This window comes from Trematomus bernacchii, unplaced genomic scaffold (assembly GCF_902827165.1).
Source record: "Trematomus bernacchii unplaced genomic scaffold, fTreBer1.1, whole genome shotgun sequence".
NCBI classification, from domain to species: Eukaryota; Metazoa; Chordata; class Actinopteri; order Perciformes; family Nototheniidae; genus Trematomus; species Trematomus bernacchii.
Window position 1 is genome coordinate 3,326,942 of NW_022987739.1, and position 20,335 is coordinate 3,347,276.

At 42.5% G+C, this 20,335-nt stretch overlaps 1 protein-coding gene across 1 annotated transcript in view; it reads right to left on the minus strand.

The window, feature by feature from the left end:
* Positions 1-245: 245 nt before the first annotated feature.
* sema6bb (sema domain, transmembrane domain (TM), and cytoplasmic domain, (semaphorin) 6Bb) overlaps positions 246-20,335 on the minus strand; it is a 148,971-nt gene continuing 128,881 nt past the window's right edge. Inside the window, exon 17 of the mRNA XM_034146661.1 lies at positions 246-5,175. Within this exon, the coding sequence (XP_034002552.1) occupies positions 4,256-5,175 (920 nt within the window). The 3' untranslated portion in view covers positions 246-4,255. The remainder of the gene's footprint in view (positions 5,176-20,335) is intronic.

Consider the following 20,335-nt stretch of genomic DNA (forward strand, 5'->3'; position numbering starts at 1 on the left):
ATGATGGATTTAACACAAGTTAGACTTAGTTTCTTGGACTCTTTCTTGGACGTAGAGCATTTACAGCACAGTGGAGCGCTGTAGGACAAGATGGCAGTTATTGGCTTGGGGGGGGGGGGGGGGGGGGGGGGGCATCGCATCACTGGGCCACACGGCACTAACAACCCCAACACACAAAGGCATGGTCTCTTTAACAAGCATACAGACACAACCTGATAAATAACAACACACACAGACAGACTGGGTCGTGAGGGCTGGGTGGGAATTTTATGTGTGATATGTGCAGGGCAGAGATAAGGAAGGACACTGCATGTGTGTGTGTGTGAAGGACTACAGGCAATATGTGCTGCATTGAACAAAAAACCCACCCTCCAAACACAATCATTTCTAAGCAAAGGAAAGCAATTTGCCGCATGAGAGGCTTTGAAAATGTATTAAAAAAAAAGGTAACAAATAAAACGGGATTTTGTGAATTACTGCGATTTCTGTTTCCGTCACCGACTCATTAAATTAACAAGCTAACCTTTAATGGTGACAAACAGGATGAGAGCGCAGCCCGGGCTCACATTAGGACGAGATATGTGTGTGCAGAGAGAGATAGTGTGAGTCTGTTCACAATAAAAAAGGGGCTTTAAAGAAGAAGAGAAAGTGCAGCTGTTCAAAAAGGAGGAAAGGGAATGACATGAAGTATGAGAGAAGTAGGGAGGATGACGGCTTCAATAAACAGACTGACTTTATTGAGGCTACACCTGAATTCTTTAGCTGCCCTGTAATGTTGAACACATGTAATCAAATTAGGAAGATACCATCATGAGCTTTCCTAGAGTGAGTCAGCCTATTTTCAGCTTGAGCTCTGTTTCTGATCTTAATTCGATTGCTTTTTTAATTTGGTTAAAGCACCAACAGTACTTGTGTGTATGAGCATGTGTGTGTGTGTGTGTGTGTGTGTGTGTGTGTGTGTGTGTGTGTGTGTGTGTGTGTGTGTGTGTGGAGGGCGGGTGTTTAGTATAAAAAGGGGTAAAGAGCTGGTTGAACGTGCACCTCCCTCCCAGGGCTGATGTGTCTGTAATAATCTTCTCAAGGGCTCATCAGGCCATTAGAGGGCCCGGGAATGTACTTTGCCTAATCAAGCATGTTTAGTGAAACACCGGAGGAGATGCAGAGCGAGGACACGGCTGACTGGGCGAGCCGGCCGAGACTGAGAGACCTCATTCACACACACATCACACACACGCAGACACGCAGCACTCAGGTCACAGCGGAGATGGAGACGGAGAGAGATAAAGAGAGGCAGAGATGAGGGGTCGGGCTGGTGGATGGGGGCGACGTATCCTCAATACTAATGACCTGTTTCAGGGTGGAATGCGTAAAGAATACACTGTACTAATGTGCGGAGGCGGTAATGCAGTAACATCATGTTCGCCCGCCTGACCTCCTCCTCTGTCCTTGCTTTCATAAATCTCTTTCACTGGCTTGTCTTATGCAGCACCTCCAGCTCTGGCTGCTTAATCTTCAGGGCTGGCTGCTGAACCTCAATGCTGTTCAGGTACTAACAGAAATGAGACCGTGGCAATGAGTGTCGAAAGAACTGTCAGCTGGTATCGAATACTTGGTCTGATTTACAATCTTGTTTACTTATTTTCATGAAGGAACAGGCCTTGATTTAAATTGGAATTTTGGACGAATGCAGACAATTTACTTCTTAGATAAAGTTTTAGTGAGACTGCTTATGTCATTACTTGGGATTTGTAGTAAAATGGGAAATAGGATTTTTTTGAAAAACAGTTTTTTCTTTCTTAAAGTAAGGTAAACATAACAATGTTGTCTGCTATTGAAATGGCATTTCTGAAATGTTTCAACCAATACACAGCCTTTGTATTACACCTGATACATTAAACCTCAAATAACTTATTTTTTGGCCACTTGGGGGCAGCAGAAACAAGCTGTGAAGACAACACTGACATATTATCACCCTTTAAAGGCGAATAGCTTGGTTTTTGGTCTCTACCAACTCTTACGGGAAATCTAAGGCTCTTTATCTGATAAATACTTCACTGTGTTCACTAGCAAGAGTGTCTGTCTTCATTTGGTGCTAGGCAGGAAGTGTATAGTAGATTTGTTTTACATTATTGCTGAGCGTTATGCTCCTAAGAAACAAGATAATAAGCTTTAAGATGATATAAAGCTCCATTAGGAATCTTTAAATGTTAAATAGGGTTATGTGGAAAACATGTATCCAGTCACAAAAGCTGAAAGGCATAACAAGAAAATCAAACGATGCTCTGCCCTAGTTCTTGTAGGCTGTGATATTTTCTTGTGTGTGTGCTGGGTATTTATCCAAGCACATCCCAGCTTATCCTTTTGAGCCATAGTTCTTTATATAAAGTATAATGGTTTATATATATCCTATAGCATACAGTACTCCCACGGAGGCCTCAACAATGTTAGCGCGGATTTGTAAATGTCAAGCAAAGGGTTTCTGCCTAACATTAATGGCTCAATAGAGAAAAAGACTGTAAGAAAAAAGAAGAAAGGTGAAATGAGAGTAAAACTGATCAAAGCTGTTATCTGCACTCAATATGAGTAACGCATTCATGGACACAAACCCAAAGAGACTCACACACACCAGCCGGCAGACAAAGAAAAAAACACCACCTCTCACAACACCATGACCCAGATGGACTAGAGCTATCTCTGGATCTACATTTGAATCAAGAACGGATGAGAACAGACAAAACAGGAAACATGAAAAGATCAGACAACGGAGTGAAAGAGTAACTCCACACCCAAGGATACCCATGCCCATCTGTTTTCTTTATCCCGCTTTTGTCACGAAACACACTGAAAGAGATGGAGCCACAAGGGGATGACCATTGTGACAGTTAGCGGTGCCCCAAGTCTCCGCTGAACTCCACTCCTCCCTTGTTAGTGAACCACCAGTGGGTGAAGCCCTACAGATGCCCGCTCCTGGTTGGTACATCTCACATGACGGATGGAGCTGCTGTCCCTCTCATTGATATTCTGCAAGGCTAGGGTCCCTGACTCTTAACGGCTATTTGTTGCCGCAGTCTCCTCCTGCTTCTGGGGCACAAAGAGGCTCAGTGTCGGGCAGAAGAGGCTGAATGGAGCTCCCAAGCGGCCGGGCCTCACAGTCAGACAGCCACAGCTCACATTCCCTCCTTCAAATGGCCTGCGGAGCCCATGGGGGCCTCGGGGCCGGTCAGAGAGACCCTGGCATACTGAGAGGCAGCGAGGGAGGGATGAATGGACGGGGAGGTATTGTTCTTTTTCCCAGCGCCTCCTGACATCTCCTAACTTTTGCTTTACTGAGTTATATTACAAAATATCAATTATATTGGCTTCGTCTTCATCCTTACTTGCGTATTATTGCTTTCTTTCACTTTATGATGGCTCTGTCCAGCGCTGCCTCTGAGGTACACACAAATTACAATGGGAGTCTCAACCCTTCACTAACCACTGGTCTCGACACATAGAGACACACAATAAAATGTATTTGTTTCTCTGTGATTTATAAAAAAGGGAAAATAATATCAACGTCCACCGTTCTTCATTATATAGTTATACTTCACAGTAAAGACGGGACACTGGTTGGGGTTGTCGTGGCCACTCGCTTCCACACAAACACACAATCACATACTGCATGATTCATAGAGAGTCACTTCCCTCTGGCACGGCTACAACAGTTTAAGTCTCCTCTGAAATCCAAAGTAAAGCACATTGTTGTCTGCTGGATGCCACTGGCACAGAAAAACGAAAGCAGAAACAAAATGTCACACTCAAAGAAGATCCATGGCATCAAATGACGGACAGAAATGGTGGAGGGAGATTTCCACATTTGGCGCTGAAAGGGAAATTGTCTTTTTTTTTTTCAAATCTCCACACTCTTTGAGAAGCTCCCCTTTCCTTTGCACCCCTCTCTTTCCTTTACTGTTTGTCCTATGGTGTCAAAGTCAAGCTCTGCGGGTCGTACCACTTACAGAGCAGAGGGGTGCGCCTCGGATTAAGAGCAGAGGATCGGAGACGTGAGGAGAGTTTTCTCCTCTTTTTCAACTCTCTCTTTGTCTCTCTCTTCAGTCAGCTGAATGACGTCAGAACATTGAATGACAGTGAGAGAGGACAGACAGGGTAAGGTTGGACCGGGACATAGAGTCTGAGGGGTTGATTTATTCCAGTCTGCTGTTGGAGGGAATGGGTTTTCAGAGAGAGCTCGGTGCCAGCGCTCACGTACTTCGCCTCACTGGCCGCTGGTGGTGCGCTCTCCCATGTTCTTCACTAGAAGATGGCTGAAGTCCGCCAGTTCCGCCAGTTCCCCCATCCCCCGGGGCCCGTGCATATCTGGCCTGATGATGCCCGGGCGCTGGGGGTGGTAGGGCGCTCCGTTGTTGCTGTTGTAGTTGAGCGCCTCGTGACTCCAGCGAGGCTCCCCATAGTCCATGTGGGGAGTGGGAGCGGACACCACCCTCCGTCGGTCGGGGGAGTCCTGCGGCGTGGCGGGGTAGATGTAGTCTCCCGCCGAGTTCCTCAGGGCGTTCCCGCTGGGACGACTGCCACCGTGCTCCCCTCTCTGGGTGGCTAAGATCAGGTAGCGTTGGCGCTCTGTGTGCGGGGGCAGCATGACCTCCCCCTGGTCCTCTATCCGGACCATCCCTCCGCCACCTCCGCCTCCGTGCAGGAACTTGGAGCTCAGGTAGATGACAGAGTTGTTGGGGCAGGGAGTCCCCACGGCGGTGAGGAAGGTCTGGCTCTGGTCCCAGTCGGTGTCCGGGAGGCGCATGGTTCTCTTCTGCTGCAGCGGCGTCTGCTCGGGGGTGGGCAGCAGGCCGGGGTCCATCTCTCCTTTAGACCAGCCGTTGGGCATGACGAAGGGGTTGTCGGCCTGCGAGCGCCGCCTCTCGCCGCCGCTGGTTCTCGTCACGCTCATCACCGACCCGCTGCGGCCCTGCCCCAGCATGCTCTGCTCTTTGTCACCTTTGCGTCGGGCGCCGTTGGCTCCGGAGCCCCGAGAGTGGCGGTGGCGGTGACTCATGATCCAGCAGACGGTGAGCCCGGAGAGGATGGCTCCGGTGGCGAAGGCGGAGACAGCAGACACCACCAGCAGGTTCACAGACACCAGGCCGTCAGGCTCGTCCATAAAACTCTCCTGCAGCAGCATTCCTGCGAACAGAGATACAATCACAACATCGGTCAACTGCTGCAATAGCATCAGTGTTTCCTGTATTAAACATGTGGGAGTTAACAACGGCGAGGCATAATGACCTATTTTCTCTCTCCCCTCTGTGGGTGGGAATGGTCATATGCTCTCAAGCCAAGGTAGCTCTGGTTAATTGCCTTCATTACGTAAAGTGGATGGTGATTTTAATAGCTTTAATAACTGTCTTCCTGACTGAGCACGGCTCTCAACCCTTACATGTTTCACAACATTAGCTTTATGGGAAGAGATGCCAAGTCTGGCATTAATGGTGAGTAATCATTTCAAGTTTTTGCATTACATCCAATGAATATCGCTTCCCATCTATGGTTGTGTTGTATGTACTGCTTGTGAATTACAAGTATTTTGATTAAAAACAGTACTTACAGTAATGTGATTACAGTAACAGTTATTATCCTTCAAGCCTGTATAAAACACTCCTACTGTAGTTACATCAGAAGCTGGATTTGTCTCAGTTTAGATTCTCATAATAAGACCTGAAACATTTGAGCTTCTATAGTGAATTTATATATATTTTAAAAGATTGTAGCCCTTTATGCTCCAAAAACTAAATGCTGATATTTTTACCTTGTTGCATCTAAAGTTTATGCCGAAGCCCTTTGCGAAGATGACATACAGCATCATGTTGATAAAGGGTAAAATATCTGCAGACAAAACCACGACTTTCAGTATTTCTTATAATAAAATAAGATGAACTCCTTCGAGAGAGAGAGAAGTGTTTATGAATTATTAAACATATGAATACAGCTAGACCACAGCACAAGCTGCCATGGATCAATTAGGGAAATGCCAGAAGAAAAGTAGTTCTTTGCAGCATGAGCTCCTGGGACCAACACCAACGAATACAATGAAATTGAGCCAAGGGAAGCAGATTGCAGAAAAACAGATGAAGGAGAGAGGAGGGTGTTAGAGAGAGAAAGAGAGAGAGTTGCCTAAAGCAAACTCGAACATTTGGGGTCTTACACAAACATAGTAATAGTTGTTAAATTACAGCACTAACAGAGGCAGAGGGAGGACTGTCTCCACCAGGACAGCGAAATAAATCCTTTTCTCCCGGAAAATAAATGGATGTCATTAATAGACATCGGGAGCCACTTACTCACACAGCACAGAAAGGGAGAAAGAATACGCTTACAGAGAACACTAGCGGGTTTTTTTTTTTTTTAAACAAACATACTTTTATTGTCTGACAAATTCATTTTTAATGGGAACAAATGGAGCTGGTTGTGGTGCAAATAGCCTAGCATGAGACAGCCTGGTGGTTAATTAATGTGGCCTGTGGCTTGGTGTAATAAAGTGTAACTCTACACATTGACATTAAGCCGGGGAATGGCAGCTAAAACCCTGAGAGAGACTGCTGCACTCTGCAGGAGTCGCTTTGAGGATGTTTAAGGAGCAGTTCACCAAAAAACACTGTTAAATATTTGAACACTTACCAATATCTAGTTTAAAAGCTCTAAGCTCCTTGGGGTTGGCCTTTCCTGTAGTGTGTTATATTGTTTTCTGTGCCTGTAAATGGTCTGCAAAGTCTAAAATCCCAAAGTTTTTGTCACACACACAAATAAAGACCTTGTAAACATGTAACAAAAGAGGCAAAAGAAATACACACACAAACCTAAACATGTGTCCTCTTTAAGCATTTTTCTCGAAGTTTAGAAAAATCTTATTAAAGATGTTACTACTTCCCTGATGGCTCCCACAGGATTGTTGACATCCTCGTGGATTCATCTTCTTATTATAGACACATGCATTTCCAAACATTTGGTCTACCTATGTTGTAAATGTATTATCTTTTCGATTTACACACGGCATCTATTGCACGTCTGTCCGTCCTGAGAGAGGGATCCCTCCTCTGTTGCTCTCCCTGAGGTTTCTCCCATGTTCCCCTTTAAACTGTGAAACACTTTGGAAGTGTTTCCTTGTACGATGTGAGGGTCTAAGGACAGAGGGTGTCGTATTGTCATACTGATATTCTGTACAAACTGTGAAGTCCACTGAGACAAATGTAACATTTGTGATATTGGGCTATATAAATAAACATTGATTGATTGATTGATGTCAAAAGCTGCTTTGTGCTTGTTGACCATTCAAAAAGTTTTACAGTATCAGATCTTTAAAAATACAAAACAGTTTTAGCCTTTTACTTCTGAGAGGAGGTGCTTAACTGTGTTTCGGTAAGAATAAGTTCTCCATTAAAAAAAACACACACATTTCTCTTGGTTCCCATGACTCATAAGTACTCATAAGTACTTGGTGTGAACGCGCCTACATGAGCTCCAACTGTGCAGAAAGAGGAAAGTGCGGGGACAGAACTGAATCAAAAAACTAATGAGAGTAAGTGTCTATTATGATGCTGCAATTACTGCTAACAAGCTCACAATAGCAGTTTTAACAGGTAGCAGGTAAAGTAATATTAAGCCTTTTAGCATGCTAACATTACACCATACACAAGTAGCTGATCCTGGCGGGGATGTCATTCGTTTTGGAGGTCATTAACCACATTATTGAACAAATGAACATTATGACGTGATGATCGTGCTTAATAACCTTTTTAATTATCTTTTTTCTAGCATGGTTTTAGCAAATGATAACTTGCCATTAATACAGCATCTTCTCTCATTAAGCTTCCTTTTGTTATATTATTATAGGTAGAGATAGCTTGTCTGTAAAAATACAAGTAGGAGCTAAAACTGGACCCAAAAGGAAATTAATGTAGACTAAATAATGACCTGATTTAAGGGAGAGGAGCCTTGTCTGTGTTTTTATTCTGTTATTTCCAGACAGTTGGTTCATTGCCAGACTGTTGTGGCCTTAAAGTAAAAATGTACTGTGAAGTCTCCGAGGAACAAATGACCAGTTAAACTAAACCATTAATCCATACATTGTCACTTAAAATCTCCTCTGACAGCATATACAATAGGTCCTAAATACTATCGATGCTCTCAACAAGTTTGGAGTTCATTGACTGAAAGCTGGCATTGATCAAGTGTTGGTCAATCAATGTCCTTTCAGCACTAATTAGTCCTTTAACACCAATCCAATGAGCTCGGTGATACACGTGGACAGCAGCCTTAGTTACAGCCTGATCATTATGTGACGTGCACACAGTTCAGTGCGGTTCGCCGTCAGACAAATCCTCCTGAAGAACCGCAGATCACGTTTCATCAGCTGGATTGTGTTTGCTCTTTGAAGCGTATTGGCTTTTCATTCTTTAGTTTGCTTGATGGCACAACCTGTTCTTCCCTCATTTCCTTTTGACTACTTGCTCTTTCTTTGTTCCTCTACCTTCATTAGCTCATCACTGCTTCTGAATGTTAATTGGAATAGTACATTTAGATCTAATGTATTTTGAAACTACATAAGGGATGCCCAATTAATAAAATGTAATCATCGCAATATTCAAATCGTAGGAGGCACACTATCTGGTATACAGGCAAAATATCTGTAAATATATTTTTGAATTACGTGCCCGTAACCCCCCCCCCCCCCCCCCCCCCCCCCCCCCCCCCCCGCCTGAAACGCCTTCATTGGAATAATTTGTTGACGTCTGAACACTTTTGTATCTATTGGCTAGCACTCCAACACATTGTACGTGATAGGCTAAGGGGCGGGACATCTCAAAAAGCAGTTGGCCTATCACAACACAGTAGTCCAGCTAACCAATCAGAGCAGACTGGGCTCTGGTTTCAGACAGAGGGTGAAAAGAGGTGCTGCAGCACATGCAGTATGAGAAAAATAAAGAGCTTTTTGAACATTAAAGCATGGAGACATGTCACAGTAGAGACACAAATACAATTAATAACCCGGAAATTAACAGAATAGGGCCCCTTTTAAATAATATACAATTAAATATCTTGATGAATGATGAGTTTAATTATGTAAAAATATTCAAACCCTGCAATATCGTTAATAATTGCGTTATTTTCCAACTTGTGCCGCCCTATACTGGAATTATTCTCATGATTCTCTCCAGAAGTATGTCCTTGCGTTTGGCTTGAGTTAGGCATTTGAAAGTGTTTATTTAACTGAGTATTAGGGTTTATTAAAGAGGTTAGTTTTGCCTAACGGTATGTAAAAACTTGATTGCTCCACATCCCAAAATTGCTCTGAACTTGGATGGCAGCTTATATTTTTGGATCCCACAGCATATGCTTCTTCACGTTGTTCCTCCATGCTGTCAATTCGTGGTTACATTAATCTCAGCGTATTCATTTAGGCGCCCATGTTCTTCGATATGTTTATATTGAATTTGGCATTTGTTCATTTAAAGTTCTCTTCCCCTCGAAAAACATTGTTGCCGTCTTTGTTGGAGCAACTTAAACAAAGCCCCCAATTCCTGCTGTATTTATTTCCATGTTTCAGGCCAATATTCAATTTGGAAAGACTGCCAGTGTCAATTACATTATCTCTGCTCTCCTCAGTATGAAGGGTGTTTGTGGGGGCAGCAGATGCGACACAAAGAAAGGCATTTGGAGGTTACCAACGTCTTCATTTACAGTGCACGCACGCACGCGCGCACACACACACACACACACACACACACACACACACACACACACACACACACACACACACACCACACACACACACAGCACACACACACAACACACACACACACACACACACACACAACACACACACACACACACACACACACTACACACACACACACACACACACACACACACACACACACACACACACACACACACACACACACACACACACACACACACACATCACACACACACACACACACACACACACACACACACACACACACACACACACACACACACACACACACACACACACACACACACCACACACACACACACACACACACCACACACACACACACGAGGGATTTGAAATGTCAAGTAATAAATTGATTCATAGCTGGATTTTATTTTGAATAAACCACAGCCTTGATGACTTTGTAAACAAAAACGAAGCGTTGCAACCACAGAAAATTCATGGCAGACACAAAACAGACCGCATATCTGCTCTCACACATGCTCTAAAACTCAGACACACACTCGCACACACATCTGGATTTGTTCTTCTAGCTGTACTCAGCTGCAGAGGTTGTAGCGATTTCTCTTACATTTACCTCAACTGTGGTCCAGGGTTTATATGGCACTTCAGATTAAATTCTGCACGGTGCAATAATACTGCTGTCACCCTCATGCAGGAGGAGAAGTCTTGACAAATGTGTGTGTGTGTATGACTTTTTCAGGTGTGTGTGTTAGATCAGCTTTTTGTGTGTGTAGCTGTAAAACAGACACAGGCTGTTCTTCTGAAACTCAATATGCTTCCTAACTCTTCGACACTTTTCAGATATGTTAATCATTTTATGCATTTATTTTATTCCCCCACAGGTCTGTCTTTCTCCGTTGCACCACATGGAGGAGAAAACATTTGGCTAGTGGCTGAAATAGCCGATTAAAATGAAACGATTTGGTTGGTTGTGTGTTTTTTGGCGAGACAGCAGACAGGTTTCTCTGCATCCTACTAGGAGGTGACATTAGGAGCAGCCGCCTGCACACTCTCCCCTCCCTTCAACTCCTTCTCTCCTCTTCCAATCCTGCTCGCTTATTAAAGCTTAATAGAAGGCAACAGGCCTGCCTGTCAGCGCGACGCACACTGAGCTGCTTGTCTTCAGGCTTCCAGCTCCAATTACAGCGTAACAATGAGAGGAGAGGAGGATTTTATACAGGAGGAGGAATAGGGAGGTGCAGTGAGGAAAAGGACATGACACAAAAGAGGTGAGAAGATGAGGAGAGGCTGAAGGAAGTGGAGAGGAGATGAGGGCACAAGGGAGGATTAAAGAGGAGAGGAGAGAGAAATAATAAGAAGAGGAGAGTATGGAGGAGAGAATACTACTACTACTACAACAGCTACTACTACTACCACAGCTACTACTACTACCACAGCTACTACTACTACCACAGCTACTACTACTACTACTACTTGAATAAACATTTAAAAAAGGACAAAATGTATAATACATAATGTAAAATAAACATAATACTACTACTACTAATACTACTACTACTACTACTACTACTACTACTACTACTACTACTACTACTACTACTACTACTACTACTACTACTATTACTACTACTTGAATAAACATTTAAAAAAGGACAAAATGTATAATACATAATGTAAAATAAACATAATACTACTACTACTAATACTACTACTACTACTACTACTACTACTACTACTACTACTACTACTACTACTACTACTACTACTACTACTATTACTACTACTTGAATAAACATTTAAAAAAGGACAAAATGTATAATACATAATGTAAAATAAACATAATACTACTACTACTAATACTACTACTACTACTACTACTACTACTACTACTACTACTACTACTACTACTATTACTACAGCTACCACAGCTACTACTACTACTACTACTGCTACTACTACTACTACTACTATTACTACTACTACTACTACCACAGCTACCACAGCTACTACTACTACAGCTACTACTACCACAGCTACCACAGCTACTACTACTACAGCTACTACTACCACAGCTACCACAGCTACTACTACTACAACAAACATTTACAAAATGACAAAATGTATAATACATAATGTAAAATAAACAGAATACTACTACTACTACCACAGCTACCACAGCTACTACTACTACAGCTACTACTACTACTACTACTACTACTACTACTACTACTACTACAGCTACTACTACTACTACTACTACTACAGCTACTACTACTACTACAGCTACTACTACTACAGCTACTACTACTACTACTACTACTACTACTACTACAGCTACTACTACTACTACTACTACTACAGCTACTACTACTACTACTACTACTACTACTACTACTACTACTACTACTACTACTACTACTACTACTACTACTACTACTACTACTACTACTACTACTACTACTACTACTACTACTACTACTACTACTACTACTACTACTACTACTACTACTACTACTACTACTACTACTACTACTACTACTACTACTACTACTACTACTACTACTACCACAGCTACCACTACTTCTACTACAGTACTTCTATTACTACTGAAACAAACATTTACAAAATGACAAAACGTAAAGTCCAATTCAAAGGCTTGTATTTTAATAGCTTGTTCTCTGGTATTCGATTTCCTTTGTCTCTACCCTGCAGTGATCTGTTCCTTCACAGCCCGTCCTCCAATCCTCTTGTTAGCTGTTAATCCTCTCTCCATATCTTCCTCTCACCCACCACTCCTTTGATCACTAGGGGTGGCGGCATGATGGGAGTAGTGGCTTCAAAATTCAAAAGAGAAGTGAAGAAACTTTTCACTCTCACATTTTCCAAATCAAGGTCGTCCCTGCACGATCAAATTCAATTTTGGTGCAACAAAGTGACGTGTCCGTTACATGGTGGGTTTGACAGCTCTCGTCATGTTAATCTGAGTGATTTCTAAAATTCTCCCTCATGTCTTCTGCTCTCATTTCTCCCTCCGTTCTGCCTGTTATTAAGGGAAATTAATGAAAAGACCCGCTCGCTCCACATTTCCCTTGATTAGAGCCTTGGCAGAAGACTCTCTGCTCACAGTTTTGCGGCGCCTTGATGATGGCCTTGTGAACATGTGTCTGTGAGATAAAGACAGAGGGTCAGACAAAGGGGAAGAGAGGAGATTTTTTTTTTTAACAGGATCTAGTGGAAGCTCCTATTCAAAATATAATCAAAGTTTAGTGAAACTGAGGTCTAATTTTCATAGTTTTGGCCGTCACTTCTAATGAGAATGATAGCTCTGCAAAATAATAGCTTACATTTGGGAACACCATAGCCTCACTACGATCAAAGCTGGTTAGAAACACGAGCGATTAAAGGATCAACCAAGGTGAACTCTTTGAAAATCTAAACCAGAGGTGTCAAGATAATGTGTGTGGTGATACTGGATATCTGAGGGGTCAGCAAATGTATTACTTTCCTATTATTTTTATTTAAAAGAAGAAAATCGAATTTACTTTTACCCATAATTATCTCAAGTCTGTTTTTCTTGTGACCTTTTACAAGAGTAAAATGCCTCTCCATGCCTCTTAAAGGTGAGGTAGGTAAGTTTGAGAAACCGGCTCGAGATACACTTTTTGTTATATTCCATGGAATGCTCTTAACATCCCGATAGCAATGAATATCTTAAGTGCTTTGACAACAAATCCATACAAAAATGTCATCTGTGGAAGCCGTAGTACTGTAAATAGCACGACCAATCATTTTAGCCGGCCCGGCTAAAATAACTGGATGGCCTACCTGCCTGTCAGCCTTCCATCTGTGCACAAACTTATCTCGTGCCCTCATTGGTCATGTGCGCGTTCGTGTGTGTTGGAGGAGGGGCTCTGTAAGGAAGTGGCAGATTTTCTCCGGTTGTGTATTTTCAAATTCTATCGATCTCGAGCCAGTTTCTCAAACTTACCTACCCTACCTTTAAAATCTTAATTTTAAACAATTTGAGGGTAACATTACTCTTGGTGCATCTGTGTTGTGTCTCGTCAAATGTGTTAGTTATGTTCATGTATTTTGTCTGTCATTTCCTGTTTTATTTTGTACTTACCTCTTTCATTTCAGGCCCTGTTTCTTCCTCCCCTTGTGTGTTTTTCCCGCCATTATCAGTGTCTGCCCCGCCCCCGATTGTTTCCACCTGTTCCCACTCACCTCATGTTTAAATAGTCCTGTCTCTCCCCTGTCCTGTGTCAGTTCGTTTTGTTTGTTTCCCCGAATGGTCGTGCCAAGCCTCAGCTAAGAAAAGATCGCTTTCACTCATGTCAGGTTTTGTTGTTAATTTTGTAGGCTTAAGTTTCTTTCTTAAGTTCTCTTTTTGTTATGCATAGTTTTTCCTCCTTGTGAGTGCTTTTTGTTAATTCAGTACCTACTCTGTTAAAAGGAATTTCCTGATCTTTGAAATTAAAGGTGGGGTAAGTAAGTTTGAGAAACCGGCTCGAGATACACTTTTTGTTATATTCCATGGAATGCTCTTAACATCCCGATAGCAATGAATATCTTAAGTGCTTTGACAACAAATCCATTAAAAAATGTCATCTGTGGAAGCCGTAGTACTGTAAAAAGCACGACCAATCTTTTTAGCCGGCCCGGCTAAACTAACTGGATGGCCTACCTGCCTGTCAGCCTTCCATGTGTGCACAAACTTATCTCGTGCCCTCATTGGTCATGTGCGCGTTCGTGTGTGTTGGAGGAGGGTCTCTGTAAGGAAGTGGCAGATTTTTTCCAGTTGTGTATTTTCTAATTCTAGCGATCTCGAGCTGGTTTCTCCAAAATTACCTACCCCACCTTTAAAGATACTTTTTTTTACATTTAAGACTTTGTCTCTGGGTCGTGCATTTGGGTCCATCAGTTTGTGTCGAGGTCCTGACAATCTGTTTGTAATGTCTAAGGAACTTGGATGTTTCTATGTAGTTGGGAACAGATGATACAAACCATTTTATTTGATTGTAAAACCTAAAGTAACTGCATCCAGGAGATAGGCCATCATTTCTGATTGCTCAGGAAAACTGTATGTACTCACAACTACAAGTATTAGAAGAAAGGTCAAGTTGAACCAGGAAGTATCTTTACTATGATTCAGCCTACAGGAAATTATTCGGTGGTTTCTCTTCCAAAAATGTTTGTCTAACCTGGGATTTTTCATTACAACCTTTACGATTGGATGTCTTCTTGTGTCCTTTGTCTGGTTGGACTTCTTTATAGATATGTTGCCCTTAAATCTCAGCAATAAACTCAGCAGTTAAAGTTGCTCCATGAAACCCAAAATGACGTCAACCCCTGTCCTTATATAGCAAAAGCACTTTCCAAAACCCAGCTGCCTGGAGGTGATGAACACTAACAGGATTTGAACTATCTCTGATTATGTACAACATGTTTCTATCAATGTTCAAAGGTATAAATGAGTGCAAGACTATGGATGCCTGTTAGGAAAGATTTTCTGAAATTGTTCGTCATTATCCTCCATTATGGTATTGATTTCCCTCTTTTTACTATGGGTGGCTTTGGAGTCCTCGTTTAAGTGTGGCCATTTGTTGAAGCATAAACGCTTATAAAGTGGTCAGACAACATGTGCTACAAAATAGTTATTTTCTCTTCTTTTTCTATTATATTTTTGCAAAACCCAACCATTATTATCATTAACTCGATGAACAAAACTACCCAAATATGACCTATGAAGCAAAAATGATAGCCTGTTTCACCTGCCCTCTTCCACAGTTTTTGATAACTGTCAGGAGGTTGCAGCTAATTGAGATGTTTAAATATTTTGTGAACTATTTGAGGCTTCCTACAGTTTGATAAGTTTCCTAATCATAAGCTAGGAAAGGGAACTTTTATGCAGCTTTCAGAGCTGCATAAAAGTAATCAGAAACGCAGCACATCAAAACAGAACAAAGAGACTTCACAGCATCCCGGCGGACCTGTCGATGCCACAAGCTCACAAATCTGAGCTTGATAGGTTACGACTGTGTCAGCGTTCACTGTTCCACTGATCTGAGCGCCTTTCATCTCCACAATCCACAATTTCTCTGCATGTTAATGTGTTTATGCACGCAGCGACGGCAGGGATGCACATGGCAAAGCATGTGCGTGCGCCTAATGTGAAAAAGTGTGTATTGATATGTGTGTGTGTGTTAATAAGTGCCTGCACCCATGGCTCAGTGATTTTGCTCATTATCCTCCTCTCCTTTTCCTCTGTTGAAAGACGGGTAGTATTTTGCTTCTTGTTTTTAGCACATCTTCCTCCTTCCTGCTATTTATTGCTAATCTTTATCACCATCACCACCATTTCCTTTAACAGATACACTGTTTATCTCCCTTTTTTCACACACAGTACACCTCATAACACAGATGTGTGTGCTAGGATTGGGAGAACGAATCAAAGCTTTTAAAAAAAAAATAAAACAGCGACTCTGCAGAGCTCCTTACTGGGACTAAACCTTGCTCGTAAACTCTTGGGATGATTGTAAAACCATCTACAGTCCCTGCTTGATAGTTTTCAGAGCACGGCTGCTGCTGGGGAGTGCTGCACTACTCCTTCGTTTAAGAAGAAAAAAAGACATGTATAAAACAAACAGAACAACCCTAGCTCCGGAGGGCTAGTCAGACGTGCCTGACCAGCCGAACGATCAATATGTTCAAACATTTATGCGCAACAGCCATGTGGTTGCAATTAAAATTCCATAAAATCTCCACCAAAATGCCCGCTGTTAATAGATTCAGGTCTTCAGCTGGGTGTTTAAGAGAGGGCAGATCAGGCTTTTGGCTGGCTGAGAGTCAGGGATTGGGATGATGACTGCATAATTACATACCTGCACGACTCTCCTGCTGCTTATACATTCCTCTCTTCCACCTCCACCCTTCTTAATGTTTTAACTCTTTACACATTGGTTTCTTTCTCCCTTCAGGAGAAAAATCTCAGGAGTTAATGAGGTAAGTCTAGAGTTTCGTTTGTGGGAGCATTATGTGTTAAAATCATCAGAGTCGGGGGGCACCCACCCGCTGCCATATAATCAAAAGCTACAGCCCCTTTCTTTTTTCTTTTTCAGCCCATAAAGGTTTTTTCACAGCCTTTTGCACTCGTGTTGCTGTCAGAAATGTTCCTCATTGAATTTGTGGATTCAATTAAATCAGGAGTTTTCCCAATCTGGTCAACCTTTAGAGAGAGGGCAGCTTAACAAGGGCCAGTCTGTTAACGGTCTGAGAGGCATCCAATCCAAACAAAGCAGTGGTAAAATAAATTGTTTTCCAGAGAGTCGTGTTCGCACGAGAATGCATGTGTGAGTACCAACATGTTTCTCTCAGTAGGATGCAGCTTTTATCCTTTTCCTCTATATAGAATTATTTACGGGTTACAGAGTTGGCTGCGCTTTTGGTTCAGTAATTGATATTCTCGTTTTAGGTGCAAAGCCAAAAGCAAACCGTGGAGAGCCATAATAAATATTCACAAACATGTCACAGGCGATAAATTGGAGTAGAGGTGCGCATAGCATTAGTCTAACTATCTGCCCCGAGGGCTCATATCTCTCATTCCCAAATCATGAAGCAGGCAATTTCAACTTAATCTCTCTCACATGCTACATCCATACATCACATCAGGGCTACGTATGTGGCTCTGCTATCGCCCACCACCTGAAAACACATGCCAATTTGTTTTTATGTTAACTCCCTCAGCATTTAAGTGTTGGAGCCTTCTTGATACACATTTCTGAAGGTTTAACGGAATGATTAAACCATCAGGGCTCATGTCGGGGCAGCACGCCATCTGGGTGGCTGATTGAAACTACCCCTCGCCCTGTTCGCTCAGTCCCCCGCCTGCTCTGTTCATTTACAGGCTGCCGTTAATGATATATCCCTGCTGCGACACGGGGCCAAGGCCTCGCAGGTGGACACGCCATCAGGACACATCCTGAGCTGAGCGATCGCTCAGAATCACAGCGTCTGTCAGCTGATCAGCACCGGAGTGTTTAAGGTGATCAATACTGAGGAGCTGCAACGCGGAAGGAAGAGGCGAGGAGAGATGGAAGGGAATCAGAGGCTGAGAGAAGTGAAAAATGTGTGTGTGGGAGAGTAAACTTAAATGAAGTTAAAGGGGCCTTATTATGCACATTTCCAGGTTAATATTTGTACTTTGTGTCTCTCCTGTGACATGTTTACAAAGCACCTCTTTTCACCCTCTGTCTGAAACCAGAGCCCAGTCTGCTCTGATTGGTTAGCTGGCCTGCTCTGTTGTGATTGGATAACCACTTAGAGATGTCCTACCCCTTAGCCTATCAAATACAATGTGTTGGAGTACTAGCCAATAGAAGCGCAAGCGTTACATAGTCATGTCACTATGTCACTGAAGTAAACAAAGGAGTCCAATGGAGGTGTTTCAGGCAGGGGGGAGTGTGTGTGAGAGAAACTACCTATGGAGGGAACTTTGAGATCTTAGCCTTTGGAGACCATTTACATGCACACAAACCAATAGAACGCACCACAGGAAAGGGAAACCACTAAAAGCACAATAGGGCCTCTTTAAAGTCGGTGTTAATCATTGCAGGAGAACTGCGTGTGCTCACAACGTCAACATTTATTACATGACATGTCACTTGTTAGACGCTTTTATCCAAAGCGACTTACACACTCAATACTGTGGGCAATCCCCCACAGGAGCAATTTGGGGTGAAGTGTCTTGCCCAGGGACACAACGACATGCTGACTGCAGTGGGGTTTGAACCTGTGACCCCCTGATCCGAACACCAACGCACAACCCACTGCACCACACGCCTCCCTTTTTATAACATGACATAACATTTATAACATGAAAGGTTAAGTTGAATCAGGAAGTTAATTTGGGAACTTGATGTTCCGATGGACAGGAAATGTATTTAATGTTTGCATTTGTCTTTTCGAAACACAAATGTTTATCCTTATTACAACTTGTGCGATTGTCTGACTTCCTGTGTTTCTTGTCTTGATAGACTTCTTTATAGCGATGTTGATATCAGATCTCAACAAATCATTCAGCAGTAAAAGTTGCGCCATTTACAAATAATGTTATCCTCCAAACTTACTTACTACTTACTACTGTACTGTATATACCGAGGAGCTGACAACGTGAAAGAGACAGGAAGAGGTGAGGAAAGATGGAAAGCGAAACAGAGGCTGAGAGAAGTGTTAGAGAGAGGGGAAACGTAAATGAAGTGAAAGAAAACGAGATTTAGATAGAGAGAGGGCGATGGAGTGAAACAGAGGAGGAGTGTAAAAAAAAGTGCAGTAGTGTTATTGATGTGTTGCAGAAAGGAGGGAAAGTGTTGTTTGATGGAGGGAGTTAGAGGAACTCTACAGGGTCGATTCTTGCCTGAATGGTACAAAAAGAATCCCAAAGTGCTGTGACTGCAGAGTGCACAGTTACAGTACTGTGGATGGTTCCTGCAGGACTCCGTCGAGGCGTTACACAGCGCCTGCAGCTCCCGCACTTTATCTGACAACGATTACCCAGCAGCACTAGCCACAGACCTGCTCCAGGCCCTTATTCTTCATCTGTGTGTGTGTGTGTGTGTGTGTGTGTGTGTGTGTGTGTGTGTGTGTGTGTGTGTGTGTGTGTGTGTGTGTGTGTGTGTGTGTGTGTGTGGGTCCAGCCAAATTCATGAAATGCCAGTGTCTGATGTTCAATTTAGCAGAGAGTGAGCTGTGAGTAAAACGACTCGACGTCCCCTCACACAATGTGTAATGAGCTGATCTGTCGTTTTCCCAGCCTTTTAGCACTCTCTTACACACACAAACGCACTCGCATATAACCCTTTTTTTAGTCTGGCATCTGGATCACACAAGAAATCACTTTAATCCAATAACGTTCACACATGCACACATCGTGGTTTTGCCACTCAGCCGTGCTTTTGGGATAGTTTACATTGTGAGTCTTGCATGAGTAACTTTAAATACATTATTAAGTATAGCTGCATGGGCATTGGTAAAGATGAAGCTGATTATGAATGTATGATAACATTCTGGGTACATCTATAACATTTTAGAAATGTGCGGAACTATATTCTTTGTATGTAAAGACTATTGAATCTGAGAGGTAGCTACAAGTGTTAATAGTAAATAGTGTATAATGGAAATGTACAAGTAAAGTAAAGGTACCTCATAACTGCACTACAAGTAGTAACTTTCCTAAACTGACTATCTTTCCAAAGTCAAAGCTGTGTTTACAATCCTGAGGCTAAAACTGTTGTTGTTTTTCCCCCTGATTTTCTCTTCTGACAAAAAGGGATGTACAGATTGATTCAGTCACATTTTATCCATTGTATTATAGTCAATTGTAGAAGTATTTGTTGAATATTAAACTGGATTGTCTACAAGAAATGTTTTGGGCAATCAAGCAATCAAGTATTTGTGCTCTACAATTACAGTCGATCACGGTTGCAGCCGTTTGATTGATTTCTTTTATTTTCAAAGCACTAATATCAGACGTCGAGGCCCTAAAAACTTGAATAACTGTATTTTTATTTGAACTATAATGTGAAATGTTTTATGAAATCTTCTCAG